The 16,794-nt window shown below is 38.1% G+C and overlaps 1 protein-coding gene across 8 annotated transcripts in view; it reads right to left on the bottom strand.

The window, feature by feature from the left end:
- Positions 1-1,752: 1,752 nt before the first annotated feature.
- The window catches only part of elf1 (E74-like ETS transcription factor 1), a 45,202-nt gene continuing 30,160 nt past the window's right edge, over positions 1,753-16,794 (bottom strand). For 7 of the 8 annotated variants that reach the window (XM_051918554.1, XM_051918552.1, XM_051918553.1 and 4 more), the window contains 7 exons: positions 9,523-9,691; positions 7,048-7,155; positions 6,724-6,885; positions 6,424-6,507; positions 5,626-5,818; positions 5,189-5,530; positions 1,753-4,474 (listed from right to left, as the gene is read on the bottom strand). In XM_051918554.1, the coding sequence (XP_051774514.1) occupies positions 3,676-4,474; positions 5,189-5,530; positions 5,626-5,818; positions 6,424-6,507; positions 6,724-6,885; positions 7,048-7,155; positions 9,523-9,691 (1,857 nt within the window). In that variant the 3' untranslated portion in view covers positions 1,753-3,675. The remainder of the gene's footprint in view (positions 4,475-5,188; positions 5,531-5,625; positions 5,819-6,423; positions 6,508-6,723; positions 6,886-7,047; positions 7,156-9,522; positions 9,692-16,794) is intronic. The other variant, XM_051918557.1, reaches the window with a different exon arrangement.

Here is a 16,794-nt window from a genome sequence, read left to right on the forward strand (position 1 = left end):
CGTAGATCCTGTTTGACATTCAGCAGTGAAACACTGATCACTGCAAGCTGTCCTGCTTAGCCATTTTTAATGCTTTATGATTACCAATGGGGAGTCGACAAGACATGTCAAACAGCACAGTATAGGGAATAAAATGCACATTAGAGGGAAGACCGGGGCTAGTTGTCACAATGGCTGTATATTATCTCGTAACTATGATTTTGAGGAGTTGGGGTAGAGCTTAAAATGCTATAAATAGACTGATTATTGACATGCTCCCATTGTGAAAACTTAAAAGTTTCTATACAGAAAATGAATATAAAAAAAGTTTCGCTGTACTAAAAAAATTTCTACCGGTCACCCCTTCCTCTATATTTGAATTCAAACCTAAAGACTTTATCTTGGAAATGGAAAAGTTCAAAGCTATAACTGTATTATCTATCCAATTCACGTAACATTTGTAGTGGTGTGATAAAATATCTTCCCATTTTCACAGTACACGCTAACGCTGTGCAAATCCTTTTAACAACCACTTTCAGTTGCCATTTTGCTCCGTCCATACTACAGTTGCCTTTAACACCTTTGATATTGTGTTTTTCTTGATGTTATTGTATTATTTTTTTCAGTGTTTCTGTAGGGTTCAGAGTGCTGGGTAATCTACAGCTGTGTGTGAATAGTAGACTTGGGGGTAAGAGCTCTAGCATGTACCAGCTGCCAGATGGCTCCATCAGCAGACACACACACACACCACCGTATAAGACCACAGAAAGCATCTCCAAACCCATACCACTGAGTAATCACACACACAATCATTTCTATCCTCACCACAAGTCCGGCACACACAGAGCTGCCAGAGTGAAAACCAATTTGTGTTCTCTTGCAGTCTGTGTTAGTTGTTTAAAGATTATTTGTCCACAAGACAGCAGAAAAAAAATGCTCTCATAAAATATTGGAGGGTGGATTTGTTAAATGAATAGTAAAATGAGGATTCCATCATTTACACAACTTCACGTCTGTGTTCAAATCTGTGATGTCACAAAAGGATTTTGAAGACTCTCCAAGCAGCTCTTTTCCTCATGATAGTTCATAATGACCACAGGCTGTCAAGCTCCAAAAAGGGACCATATAAGTAGTCCATAAAACGGACAATGCAATCAAGTCTATGCAATCTGTGCCATAGTCCTATAGAGACATTTTGGAGTTTAACAGACACTAAGAATTGTAATTGTACAGAAAATGTATGAAGAATATTTTTTAAAACTCTTTTGTGTGGGTTTGAAATGGAATCAGGAACTTTTTTATGATGTTTAAAAATGCTATGATGTTTAAAATGCTAGTTCTTTTTCACCCACTCAAACGAAGGTATGATTTAGCGTCCCATGCCTGATTGTTTAGTAACTCTTAGGCGCTTTGCTTCCTGTAGTTAACAGATTGCACTCACTCCATCCTTGTCGAAGTTGCCGTGACATTCTGTAGTCTCCAGAAGGAGCAGACAAGCTGAATAAGAGCACATATGGCTGGAAACAGAGCTCCCCACAGCAGCCTCGATTCACAGCAAGATGTGCGAGATACCTGGGAGTGCATCTGACCTCTGTTAATTCACGTTAACAGAAGAAACGTTTGAGAAGATGCACCGGGAGGTGTACTTGTTTTAATACGCTGGAACAATGATAGCATCTGCCTTATGGGCTTTGTGTTGTTTAACCAGCACCCAGTCAGTCTGTGATCTTCAGTTTTAATTTCCACAGCAAAAAGGGAACAGGAGATCACACGTTTATGTTAAGGCAAAATTGGTTTTTATTATATATTTATTCTCTTTTGGTTCTCTCTTTTTTTTTTTTTTTTTTTTAGAAAACAAAATCTAGTCTACTATAAGACAATTGGAAAAATAGGAAAGCCCCAAGAAAAGGCAAGCTGAAATAATAGGAAGAGCACTGGCATACCTTTACCCCAAAACTACGAAGCGTAAAGCCTGCGGTCAACAAGACCGATTATCTTATTGACGTAATCTTGCATAATACAAGGTGTAGCCACGATTGTCAGAGCAGCACCAGAACTCTGGTGTTAGTCAAACAGAATTAGAGGCAGAGGCCTGATACCCATGATCAGCATCTAGCTTTCCGGGAGCCCAGTCCACATTTACCCTCAAAACTTCAGTCACTTCTTCCAATTTAGCACAAATTTAGTTTCGGATCAACATGGCTACAACTTCCACTCTGTTTACTTGTGGAGATGCTGCTATTAAGAAACTCTGCTCTGGATTCATTGGATATAAATGAGGCGAAGAAGGAATGGAGGCCACGGACAGACTTGACTACAACAGCTACAAATAAATACATTTTAAAAATCAACCTAAATGTCACAGACCACATCAGCTGTGATCTGAAAAACAGATGTGTAAGGCATCAATCAAATGATATGTGGTTGATACAGGGTAAAAGTATGACAGCGTAAAGGCAGAAACCAAAGGACATCGCATTTATAGCATGTATGCTCAGAAAAAATGGCTTTAAACATCACAGTGAATAAGAACAGCATGATAGCTCAATCTCATAAAGCTACGTTTGGATACCCTTATATTGAAAAATAGATAAAATATGAAAGGTGTGCGGATTACATGGAACGCTTTAAATTGGAAAAATACAGCTTGCAATAAACACACATACTGGATTCTTATGGGTAAAATTAGCCCTACATACTGCATATTTTCCCTCATTTTTGCATTTGTTTAAAAAAAGACTTTTTATACAGAATTTAGAAATTCAGAAAATAAATAAATTTGTGGCCATAAATTGAATCTCAGTTGTATATTATATATATTTATATATATATATATTTATATATACTGCGTGCCATTTCATATGAACAAGATTATAATGGGGAAATACTTTAGCAGATGATTTTGGAATTTGTCACTATATTCTTTAGTCTGTTACTATATACAAACAAGGCCTACTAGAACTGTGTCCTTGGACAGGCAATGCCCATTTCCATAAAAGCGCAGTGCTTTTAAATTTGTGATGGAAAAATAATAACCTCGCCTGATCTGCCGGTATAAAGGGGATGAGATAATGTCATAATTCTGTATTAAAAACAGAGTGATTCATACAATCTTCCCCTTCAAAGCATCACTTCCAAAACAAAGCATTAACCACCTAGGCACTCTTTCAGTCTTATTTCAATAGGCATCCTTTTGAAGTCCACTGAGATGGCTATATAAGAAAAAACAAAACAAATGCTTCTCCATCTTGTATGTCCCAGGCAACTATGTGTGTGTTTTAATCCTAAAGTCAATGGTGTGTTGTTGGTTTCATTTTGGCTTCTCACCAACTCTTCCTTTGGTCCCTCTGATGGATCAAGTCTTTGGATTTGTCTGTGGAGATGAGAAGAGACAGAAACATCTCAACTGGCACATATGGTGGGAATATCCCTGGTTGAAGAATGGCTGCTCTCCTGTTGGGCATTTGGGGTTGACGGAGAGCAAACCAAAGAGCTTTCATTGTGGTCGGTATCCCTTAAGGTTCAAATTTAGGCACAATATCACAATAACTTTGAGTAAACAAGTCTTCGGGTGAACGCCCATTCTAAACAATCAAGAGCAATAAATTACAGATCATCTGCTCTACTGAAAAAAATCCTGTATTTTTTTTCATTGTTGGTTGATTGTGTCCACATTTCCCTACTTGAGCCGATAGTTTAGGTCTCAGCCGGCTCCGCTTTTACCTGGATAAAATGGGAGGCAGGTATCTGCATGGTGACCGGCAGTTCCTGCAGACCTTGAGAGCCCTCCAGCAGCTCTTTGTCTGCAGGCTCTGGATGCAGAGCCACTTCTCCCCTCACTTCCAGCTCTTCCACAGGGGTGAGGCCCTCACTGGGGCTGCTAGCCAGCTGCGAGCCCACGTCTGAGTGTCCATTGAGGGTGTGGCCCAGCTCCTGTCCTGCACTGTTGATGATCACAGTTCTGTAGCTCAGCTCCGCCACTCCTTCCTCGAGCTCCTCTTTGCAGAATGAGGCCAGGCTAGGGTTGCTGTTGACCAGAGACTGGAGGTAATGTGGGTCTAGGATCTCCTCCTTCACCTGCAGGCCTTGAACTTCACTGGGCTTCAGGACAGTGGCGATGACCGTTCCGGGTTGCTGGGCCACTACGGGCTGCCCGTTGGCATTGAGGGTGACCAAGCGGGTGATGCCGTTAAGAGACCCGGCTTGCTGTGGTGTGGTGACCCCTCCACTGGATGAGGCCAGAGTGGACATGAGAAGCTGCTGGTGCTGGATGCTGTCTGTGGTCAGAGAAGCAGTCTGGATGGTGAGCACATCTTTACCCCCAGGGCTGGAGGAAGGCACAGTGTGGAGAATGACCCGAGGCGGTGAGGTATGAGTGGAGGAATCCCCATTGGTCAGAACAGAAGAGAGCGGAAGGGTCTGCAGGGTGACTGAACCGCCTCCTTGAGCTCCTGACGTGAGGACCATAGGAACTGAGCCTGGCATATTTATAGTCCTGAGAGAGAGAAGGGCAGAGAGTTACAAAGTGAGAACACTTATGCTGAAACCATAAACAGTATATAGAGGAGATTACTTTAATGAGAAATTATAATGCTCCATATATCAGCTATGAATTACAAGAGAATTAACACATTACAGGTAGAAAAAAAAAAGATATTAAGAACTTCCCACAAATTATTATTTTAGGCCACATATCATTAGTTTGTCATTTTAGATAAATCGTGGCTATGCTATGACTAATTAATTCTCTCATTTTAATTTAGATAAACCGTGGGCACATACTAATACGTTCCCTTATTTTAGTTAAATCGTGGCCTCTGTGTACAGCTTCACTTCCTCATTTTAATTTAGTTAAATCGTGGTCACAATGTACCGGGTTTACTGAAATCGTGCCCATGTGCTAACACGATTTAACTAAAATGAGGGAACAAATTCTTAATTTTTGGCCACAATATGACCCCCCCGCATGTCATACACAAGGCTCTGTAATTCATGTTGCTGCCTAGGAAAAGTGTTACAAATGATCACTTATGTCCATTTTGGTTATGATGCTGCTGTCTAAGAAGGTACCTACCTATGTAGGCAACAAAGATAACAAGGCAGCTTACTAGATTTCGGAAAAGGTTTACAGTGGTTTATAATTTGTTTTAATTTCCTTCTTATGTGTGAGGCTGTCTATGTATTTGTACACACACAAACACACACTTACCTTACGGAGTGTGCAGGTGCTGGGACAGCAGCTCCTTGATTTGGCTGAAGAACATGGACGGTCTGCAGCAGCTGTTCTGCTTGTTTTCCATTGCTGTTCAGGCCGGGACTCATCTCTCTCTTCACTGACTTTACCTGCGCGCTCTTTCCCTGCGCACGCGATGAACCGCGGCCCACTGCCCGTCCGTGAGGAGCAGACCTGTGCCCTCCGTAGCCAGAACTGGCGTCGTCCCCTTGGCTATCATCCTCATCAATAATAACCAGATCTGAGGGCATCTCCTTAAACTGGTAAACAAGCCTCTGTCCTTCAACCTTGGCCAGTATACCCCTCTGGTAATAGTACCTAAAAGAGAGCAAGAGGAAGCAGGAGGTCAGGAAAAGCAATTCCTCTGGCATGATTGGTCCCTCTGGGTGAAGTGTTTGTAACCACTGGCTCACCTGAGCGCTCTGCCCATGGTTTCGTAGTTCATATCAGGCTTGTTTTTGTGCTTGCCCCACAACTTGGAAACAGCCTTGGAGTCCACCAGCTTAAAAATGCCCTTCTCTCTCTGCGTCCATTTGATGTATTTGGGACAGGTGTTTTTGTCTTGCAGCAAGGCCAGGAGGAACTCCCACAGGTAGATAGTGTTACCTACAAGAATAAGAGTCTTTTATATTCCTCTGTCGACTCATTAAAAGTTTAGACTTATAAAAAGCTTAAACACCTTTCATATTTCACACGTGAATCCACAGGTCTTATTTAACCAGCAGAACTGGCAGAGGTGCAATTATTGTATTCTTTCTCATAACCTTAATAAATCAATTCTCCCTTCATGGTAGCCTTACGCCGGGCTGGAAATTAATTAGATAGGCCTGGCACTAGATTATTCTTGTTTGTCATGTGCTTTGGCCAGAAGTGGTTAAAAACAGCTACCCTGGCAGTGGGAGCCAGAGAGAGAACAGACCGGTGTGTCAAGGTGATGTATATGTATGCGGCCAGCCTCCTCTCTGAGCTGGGAATGGGGCGCATGCATAAGGGGCCTCTATCAGGACAGCATCGATGTGCCCTCCAGCTTGCTATCACTTTTAGTTCCCTCATAAACGCAGCACTTTGAGAGCACCTCATCAATTAAGCAGTCGCAGCACTGCCTCTCTCTGGCAGTAAGAGCGACTCATGATGCATTCAGGAGAGAGAAAAGCGATAGTTTCCAACTTTTTCTCCTTTACTACCGTGCAGTGATCCAAGATTGCGCTTACCTTTGCCCTCTTTGCTCTTCTTCTTAAGCGGGAGACTTGGATTGGTGATGGGAGAGCAGGGCCGCACTGGTCTTGGTTTGCGCACTGCAGGATGATTGCAAGAAAACAGTTACCTCTCAGACCATCAGATCAACTAAATATGTTAACAATTTTAAAATAAGAAAAAAAAAAGAATCAGATTGTTTTTTGAACAATTTTTCATTCTTTGGTCTCAGCTTTAGTTTTTAATATAATGCAGCAAAAAAGAAACAAACAAATCAAAAAAGGTGTACACTGCCCTCTACTGGAGGGTTGTGGTACCTTTGCTTTTCCTGACAGGCTTGGAAAGGTTCTTTTGAGGAATTTCATCTACAGAGGACGTGTCCTCATCCAGGGGACCATCCATGCAGCCGTTTGAGAGCTGTTCTGGGCGCAGGGAAATGTAGGTCAGGTCTGATTCCAGCATAGTCCCATATGTGTGAACTACAGAAGGGCAGAGGTCAAGTATTAGAATGCTTGTTTGCTTAAACATTCACAGACAGAACTGAAATGAGAAATAGTATCAGTATGTGTGCCAAGTGCTTCTCACAAGCATTTATTAAAAAAGAAAAGGACCATGTAAACTGACAGTGAGTCATTACATACTCATGCGTTTCTCATCCAGGATGTTATTGGGAGATTCCATGTTCAGCAGGGCCTCAGCCGCCTCGATGGTCTCCATATTGTCCTCTCCGCCTGAGACAGGGGTCTCTACTGTGGACAAAACATTTACATCACTTGACAAACATTAACCTTGGGTTTCAGTATTATAGGTTCCACTTTTGTTTCAGAGTAGCTTTCTTGGATATTTAAATAACAAATAGATAAAGGCGATTTGTCACACTGATGTTTTTCTATATGGACATATACAAATATGTAATAAGTTTAGTTTATGTATTGTGAGATAAATACATTCCTATTAAATAAGAACACACTACAGTTCAAACCTCTGGTGAAAGAAAGATTTTATAGAATTAATACTTTTATTCAGCAAGGATGCATTAAACTGATCAAAAGGAAAAGTAAAGACATTTATGTTTCAAAAGATTTTGATTTCAAATAAACACTTTTCGTTTGAACTTGACAAAAAATGTATCATGTTTTCCACAAAAATACCTGGATTAAACAGCACAACTGTTTTCAACATTGATAATAATAAGAAATGTTTCTTGAGCACCAAATCAGCATATTAGAATAATTTCTAAAAGGACCATGTGACACTGAAGACTGAATTCTGAAAACTGAGCTTTCTGTACCTCCATTGACAGCTACATGACTACCACTTTGATGCTTCAAAAAAGTTCATAAAGAGATCGTAAAACTAATTCATATGAATTGAGCGGTTTATTCCAAATTTTCTGAAGCGGCTCGATCACTTTATATGATGAACAACTTGAATTTAGGCTTTTATTCACGTATACAGTAAACACTGATCAGCAAACATAAACTAAATCTCAACAGAACCTGCTTCAAGCGCGAGAACAAATCTCTTCCGGAAGCTCAAATTGGCTGCGTAACACACGAGAACAAACCTCATTGGTTCTCGCACTTCAAGCAAACATGCTTGAGCTTCCGTTTACCACAACTCATGTGTGAGTTGATGAATGTTTATATGCGAATAAAAGCCTAAATTCAATCTGTTCATCATATAAAGCGATCATGTCTCTTCAGAAAATTTAGACTAAACTGCTCAATTCATATTGATTAGTTCAGTGGTCGGCAATAGGCGGCCTGCGGGCCAAAAGTGGCCCGCCAGCAATAATATCTGGCCCGTGCCCGCAGCCAGATTATTTTAATAGCGGACGGTTCTGAAATAGATCTTCGTCTCGTGGTGCCATCTAATATTATCAACATGTCTACACCAGATGCGCCGCGCTGCAACAGCTAAAAGCTGTCTACACTGAACGCGACAAACCGACCGTTGCAAAGCACTTGGACTACGTCAGAAATATAACAGGGAATCCGTTTACTGTCGGGAATGCGTTGTGTCGTGCCGCGCCGCATCCAGTGTAGACAATATCATTATAACGAGTTCTATTATCTTTTGTAGCATTGCGTCGCACCGCTCGCGTCCGGTGTCAGTGTTATATTCTTTGAAAACTGCGACAACTTCGTTGCAGATAAGACACACCGGCTTTGCATTCACAAAACTAGGTAGGATAAACGCATTGTTGTCTTTCCATTCCTCTTGGTATGCCCTATTGTCGCTGACAACTTTCCTCTTTAGACTCTTTGATAGTGCCATTTTCTCTCACCAACTAGCTTCAATGTTAACATCACTCTGCACACAACGTAATAGCATGCAAACATAAAAAAAAAAAAAAAAATGCAGTTTAGTACGTGAGGATGCCAAGGAATAATTCTGAGTGTAAAAGTAGGCTACGTCAAATAATTATTACAATAAGTTAGGATCCATTGTGTAACAAGCAAATTAAAATGTTACACATTTATTATTCACAATATGGAAAGAGGAAATATAACATAGGCTAGTTCGTTAAGAGCATGACTCAAACATTAATGGACTTATTCAAGTTATTTTTATCCATTCCGCATCTCCCACATATGTGTGTTTTAGCAAGGAGGTCTGTGTTGCAAGATGGTGAATGAAGATACTTGCCAGGTTTCGTGTCACTACTCTGCTTTATTAATTTATCCAGTGTAAAACCTGGACACCGCCACACAAATGTGGCTTTTTGTTAATGACTGTCCTACTACAGGATTTAACACAGAGTAACAGCTCACTTCCAGTTAAAAGACACTAACAGTTTTTCACAGGCAATTCTTGTTGCATTTTTCAATGAATTTCTTAAATTATTTATTATTATTCTTCTTAAATTATATTTCATTTCTGTTTTGAAGATGAAAGAAAGTCTTACGAGTTTGGAATTACATGAGGGTGTACAGAATTTTCATTCACTAACCCTTTAAATAGACTTCAAAGACTTTGAAAAACAATGGAGAAATCATGTTGTGGCCTGCTTCGGGTGCAAAGAATACCGTTTTTTTTTTTTTTTTTCATTTTCATGTGAAATGTTTTCAAAAAACATGCCACCTATAATTGCGATCACTTATTGGACTCACCAGACAGCCCCACATCTCCCATGATGTTCTCTTCCACCACATCCTGAATAGCGTCCACCATGATGCCATTAGTCACCTCATCTGCCTCCAGTCCAGAGTACACCTGCATGAGGTCGGCAGCGGGCACCTGCTCCACGATCACCGCCGGGAACACTGAAGGGTCGTCCAGCTGTGGGAGAACAAACAGAGAGATAAATGCACCATTGATCTAAAATCAACAGCCATGCATTGCTTTCAGCAGAACAGCAGTAAAGTGCACCATAATTGCTTTAAAACACATAAATTTGCCCCGTCCCTACAGATGAAAGCTTCTAATCCACAATCGTCCAGGTTACTCATACTCACAGAGGCAGAAGTTAATGGCCCATTCATAATAGCTTTAACCTGAGCCAGTTCAGTCACTTGGTTGGACTCTTACTAATGCGTCAGCATAACAATAAGGCCAGAGACGAGCCTGTGGTATCATGTGATTAAATGACGTAAGCACAAACGTATCACAGTTCCAGTAAGGTTCTTATACACATGACCCTGTTTGCTCCCAGGGTAATAAGCTGCATGCCAAAAACATCATTTCAGGCTTCCTCATTTCCACCAGCATTCCAAAATGAGGGTGGAGATCACATTGGAGGAAAAGAGGAAATAGTTGGTACTGGACTCTAAAGCCACAAGAGACCATTACTCACCCTCCACTACAGTCAACACTGCCAAAATACACCAACGTACTTAATAAAAGATGTCTTTCTTCTGCCCATGATGCGTTCTTATTCTTTTAGGCAGTCTAGATGAGTCAGGCTTGTTAGTAAAAGCAATGTGTAGGGCTTACCTAAACACACACACACACACAAACACAAACATACGAACACACACACGAACACACACACACACACACACACACACACACACACTCCATTTCCAGGGAAAACTGGAGCTGAAGATAGCATTACTGAGTAAGTGAGTGACTGTGTGTGTGTGTACGACCAACCAAATCTCATTAGCTGGCTAGCAGCTCTCATTAGGCCTTTGGCAGACGATATGTGCAAACAATGCAAAACATGTCAGAATATAAGTGAACATTGACAGGGCAGGAATAATTCAAGAGAAACTACAGTCTGATCGAAGTCTGGTGACCTTTATTTTGACACTTGTTAGAGGAACGCTTAAATTATGCAACTGTTCATTGTGAGCCTTGTGCCGGTCTTCCCTATACGTAAAGTTCACAAGTTGCGTACGGCCCTAGAACCACCAGGGGACCCCCGTTGCTTTCACAGATGATTTAAGTAGCATTTTACTATACAATGCAAACATAACGGTAATATTGCAGATTCAACTTTCGAGAGGTCATGCAGAAATTTCTTTTTTTTTTTTTTTAACGAAATGATTTTGATTTATTTAATAACTGTTTTGGACATCATGCAGTGCGACGTGCGTCTTGACAAATGGTTATGACTTCCAAATGAATCTGTCTGGAGCAGAAAAATGAAAGAAAAAGCACCAAGAACGTGAAGCAAAAGAGCAAGAAGAATATTTTAAATTATTAATCTTATTTAGTCTCGACAAACCATGCAATTAATTATTAAAAAAAAAAAATCAATATTAGTCCACTGTGTTTCGTTCAAAATGCCCCATGATGCAATGTAATTTTCAGTAATTTTCGAAACATTCAACAAGTATTTTAAGAAATAAACACATTCAGTCGTGCAAGCTGTTGTGTGATTCCTGTCCTTTAAAAACAATGCGAATTAGTCTAAATTTTGCTTAATTAGAGAATTACGTATTTTAGTAAGCTTTCTTGAGTAAACTATATTTATCATGCTTTACTTTTGTTAGTAAATCACACATTTGGAAATCCATTTCAGCAGTGTTATAGTTTTTCTGACATCTAGATAGCTCTGGGCATTACTTTCAAAAAACTTTTATTTACCTGTCAACCAAAATTTGATACAGTTTTTTCTTAATTGTTCTTATTGCAAGTTTAATGTGTTGTGTCTTTCAGTCTTCAGTAATTTAGACTTGTGTAAATTCTTCTTGTGTAAATAATTTTGTCTTTTGCTGTTTTATAAATATGATAATTTATTTTGTACTGTTTGAGACACTGACAGGGGCCCCCTCACAAAATTTTGCTTAGGGCCCCCAGAAGTCTAGGACTAGCTCTAATATCAAGTGATTGCTTTTCCACAGGGACTAAATTTCAGATTCTGCCCTTTTTAAAATCACTGGGAATACATGAACGCATGTGTCTGTTGTGTCATGTAACCACTAGATGGCAGCAGAATGCAGTTTATTACCTTTCCAGTTGTGCAATTGTATGAAGATGACCAAAATAGAAACAATATGGAAACACTTTTATGTTTTTGCTTGTTCCTTACCAAAGAAAATAATCACATACATGTACAAACAAACACATTTAACAATAAATTGATCAATGTAATACAGTATTGCAGGAATGTTTGAAATATTGTCTCTTTGCAAACAATATTGTGAAACACATAAGCCATCTTACATCTTCCTTTGGCAGGGTTTTCTGTTTTTGTTCCATCATCCTTGGACTACTTGCCGTTGTTATGGCATTTTCCCCAGAGACTCAATGGGAGTGGCTTCCCGAATCTCAGTTCAAGGCATTCATTCAGTAATGCAAACTCCAAACTACTATAAACAGATTCAATTGTGAAATCATTTTGAGGCGGTGAAATAGAATTTATCTATTGCTAAATAAAACACATGAATTTAGCTACTGTTTAATACACTACTGTTTAAAAGTTTGGGGTCTAAGTTTTTTTTTTTTCACGATTTAAGATACAAGGCTGCATTAATTTGGTCAAAATTCAATAAAACAGTATATTGTGAAATGTTAGAATTTAAAATAATTGTTTGGTATTTATTGGCCATCTGTTCAGGGTGTCCCCTGGCTGGGGCCTAAAATGACGGATGACGGATGGACGGTTGTTTTAATACATACAGTATGTATGTCATTTATTCCTGTGATGTCACAGCTGAATTTTCAGCATCATTACTCCAGTCTTCAGTGTCACATGATCCTTTAGAAATCATTCTAATATGCCGATTCGGTGCTCAAGAAACTTTCTTATTACTATCAATGTTGAAAATAATTGTGCTGCTTACTATTTTTGTGGAAACTGCTACTTTTGATCAATTTAATGTGTCCTTACTGATAAAAAAAAATGTAATTTCTTTAAAAAAAATAAAAATAAAATAATTCTTACTGACCCCAAATTTTTGAACATTGGTGTACACCAAGTAAATGTTAGATTTCAGTGTGCGTCGTTCATCAGTACATCAAGAGATGAGTTTCAATTAGGCTAGACAGACAAGAATCCCCAAAGCCCTGACTGCTGAGTAAGCGGGAAACTTTTTCTGTACATATGTCCAGTCCCTACCTTCTGTCCTGCCACACTTTGGAACTACAGACATCAGATATCCGGATTATGCAAAAAACTTTCGGTTTACATAGTCGCTCTCATTATGCCTTACAGGTAAATGTTTGCAGAGCATGTCTGTATGAGTCTATACACAGTTAAATTTCAAAATTTCTTGTATTAAATGCCTTTGTCATTAGAGCAATTTATGACAAAAATTGAATAGCGCTACGCTGATAAATATTTAAATGTTAATACAGCTTTTTAAAAAAGCCAATATTTCAATCTTGAACATAAGTAAAAAAGAGTAACGCTTCTCTATTTTAAAAAAAAAAAATATATATATATATATATATATATATATATATGAAACAGACTTACATAAACCTCTAACATCCTTTTTTCAGAATTATCAACCACATTTCTAAAAGGGAAACATCAGATAAAGATCAGTCATTTGAATAGTTTAGTTCTGTGTTCCTACCGTGTGCATAAACCTAATAGCATGCGACTTGTACACTCTCTTCTGCTTTACCTGACGCCAGTGGTGATGCTAAACCCACTGATGCAATACAAGACCCTCACTTGCAATGCTGGAGACAGGTTATTGGATGATTCTCAAACACTGTGCACTAACCAGGCATGAGGCCACAGGTTTTCAGCAATAAGTAATTAGTCTGTCGACGGCTAAGCTGCACGATGTCACGTCATCACAGCCATATGACATGTATGATGTGGCAAAGATAAGTTATGTAAACCTGGCTCTGTCATAGAGAAGATGATTTTATAGACTGTGGATGCACCAATACAGTTCATTCTGTGCTAACGTGTGTACTTGTTAAAAATGCTTTGATGCCAAAAAGCATAAACTGTGCCACACAAAGAACTACTGGCAGCCAAACTACATTAAAGTGTATTGAAGAAAGTCCACTATTAATGATGTCTATGACATACACTACCGTTCAAAAGTTTGGGATCAGTACGATTATTTTTAGTCTTTTATGCTCACCAAGGCTGCATTTATTTGACCAAAAATCCAGTAAAACAGTAATAGTGTGAAATATTATTTAATATATTTTAAAATGCAATTTATTCCTGTGATGGCAAAGCAGCCATTATTCCAGTCGGTGTCACATGATCCCTCAGAAATCATTCTAATATGCTGATTTGGTGTTCAAGAAATATTTATTATTATTATCAATGTAGAAAATAGCTGTGCTGTTTATTTTGTGGAAATTATGATTCATTTCTTTTCAGCATTCACTGATGAATATAAAGCTCAAAAGAACAGCATTTAGTTGAAATATAGAACTTTTGTAACACAACAAGTGTCTTTAATATCGCATTTCATTGAATTTTTATGTCCTTGTAGAATAAAAGTATTAATTTCTTTTAATATATATATATATATATATATATATATATATATATATATATATATATTTTAAAAGAAATTAATACTTTTATTCTTTTAATGACTTTGAACAGTAGTCTAAATTCATTGGTAATATTGTTTTGATGAAATCCCAGAGGTTTTTTATCTCCCTTAGAAAGCAACGAAATTACCACATTTAAGGTCCAGAAAAGTAGTAAAGACATCATTAAAATAGTCAACTTGACTACAGTGGTTCAACTTTAATGTTATGAAGCGACGAGAATACTTTTTGTTCACAAAAACAAAACAATGCTTTCTATGGGAGATAAAAAAAACCCTCAGATTTAATCAAAAATATCTTAATTTGTGCTCCGAAGATGAACGAAAGTCTTGTGGGTTTGGAACAACATGAGGGTGAGTAATTAATGACAGAATTTTCATTTTTGGGTGAACTAACCCTTTAAGCTAACTGATATTCCTATGTTTATCTCTAACCCAATACATTGTTATACTTTAAAATCATTTAAGAAAGAGGTAATCATGTATTGTACTTTAAAATCCTTTAATATGAAATTAACATTTTATAAATACCTTTAATATTAAAATAACTTTAAAATGACATTTTTATACACAAACCTCAAATTATCATTCCACTGTACTGTGCCAATACTTGCACTAAAATGTTATCGGTGATCCCTATTTTTTTACAAACCAACAATCAAGTAAACTTGCATGCACAATAATACGCAGATCAAAAATCAGCTCATTCTAAAAACCTGACGATGCAAGAAAACCGTTTATACAATAAATTATTTTGTTTTGACATCAACAGACATGCACATGAGACATGCCCATACTAAATAAGTCACCAAAATGTCTGTGAAGGTGTTTACATAACCAATCGAGACTGAGGTAATAGGTAAAAATCTAGTTGTGCCAGTTGTTTTCTGCTTAAAAAGTGTACAGCATTTAAGAGGTTGTAAAATTATGTTGCCGGGCTAATCTGTGATAATTAGTGTAAGATTGTGCATGTAAATGCTTTAGGTGTCTCGGGAGATCTGGATGTAGTACACAACTGCTGTTGCGTGCAGTAGCTGAACTCTGACATGATGCCTTGATATCATTTCACTCCCATTACACGACGACTTGACTTATGGGGGTAATTATTGGCTCTGCAAAGTCCAGCATGGCTAATCATTATGGTCCAGAGAAGCAGCTAAGCATATTTCACAGCACCCATGTGTGGAAAACCCAGCATACACAGTAAGAAGAGTCTAGTTTTATCTTTTGCAGTCCCTAAAAAAACAGCTCTATTGTTAGTATCGGGAGTCAACAGATATCTGAGACTGTAGGATGACTGATGGAGAATATTTATTATGGTGCTGTAATAGAGTGAGGGGATTTAGGGAGTGACTGAGAAGCCAAAGTCGTTTCAAAACAATAGTAGATTTCTGGGTGGAACAGGACTCTTCTCCCACGCTGCAACAAGTTGGGCAGGTTAGGCCTGAATCTAGCTTTCAGTTCTTTTTCAGTCTGTAAGAGAAGAGGCCTGTCACACCTGATCCATTCACATGACTGCACAAACACACACTTAACATTAAGATCATGATTCTGAAGTCATCTCAGCTCAGAGAGAATAGACAGAACAAACCAAAACACGGCACAACTGTACGACAGCACACTGGAATACGTATACAGTGGCTCAAAACGTATTTGGACACTTAAGCCACAATTAAAACTGTATAAATATATTTGCTTGATTTCACAAAAAATATCAATCCAAGTGGCATTTTTAAAGAAATTTAGCAAGCACAAGTTTCAATCAAAACATTAAACAAAATGAAGTTTGTTGGGTTTCAAAATATGATACAATAAATACACTACTGTTCAAAAGCTTGGGGTTAAGATTTTTTTTTTTTTTTTTTAATTCATTATTTTATTTAGTAAGGACACATTAAATTGATCAAAAGTGTCGGTAAACACATTTATGATGTCACATAAGATTTCTATTCCAAATAAATGCTGTTCTTTTGAACTTTCATCAAAGAATCCTAAAAAAAATCTGTATCACGGTTTCAACAAATATATTAAGCAGCACAACTGTTTTCAACATTGATAATAAGTAAGAAATTGCTTGAGCGGCAAATGAGCATATTAGAATGATTTCTGAAGGATCATGTCACACTGAAGGCTGGAGTAATGATGCTGAAAAATCAGCTTTGCCATCACAGGAATAAATTACTTTTAAAAATATATTAAAATATAAAACAGTTATTTTAAATTACATTTAATTACATTTCATAAATTTGCTGTTTTTACTGTATTTTCGATTAAATAAATGCAGCCTTGGTAAGCATAAAAGACTTCTTTTAAAAACATTTAAAAAATCTTAAAGATCCCAAACTTTTTAATAGTAATGTAAATTGATAAAAATTAAGATATCTTGGACATTTTCTGATTGACAAACTCTGTGGAACATGCTTATGCCAGGACACCTGTGTGAACTTCAAACTAACAAAAAGT

The sequence above is a fragment of the Ctenopharyngodon idella genome, chromosome 14, assembly GCF_019924925.1.
Source record: "Ctenopharyngodon idella isolate HZGC_01 chromosome 14, HZGC01, whole genome shotgun sequence".
Classification (NCBI taxonomy): Eukaryota; Metazoa; Chordata; class Actinopteri; order Cypriniformes; family Xenocyprididae; genus Ctenopharyngodon; species Ctenopharyngodon idella.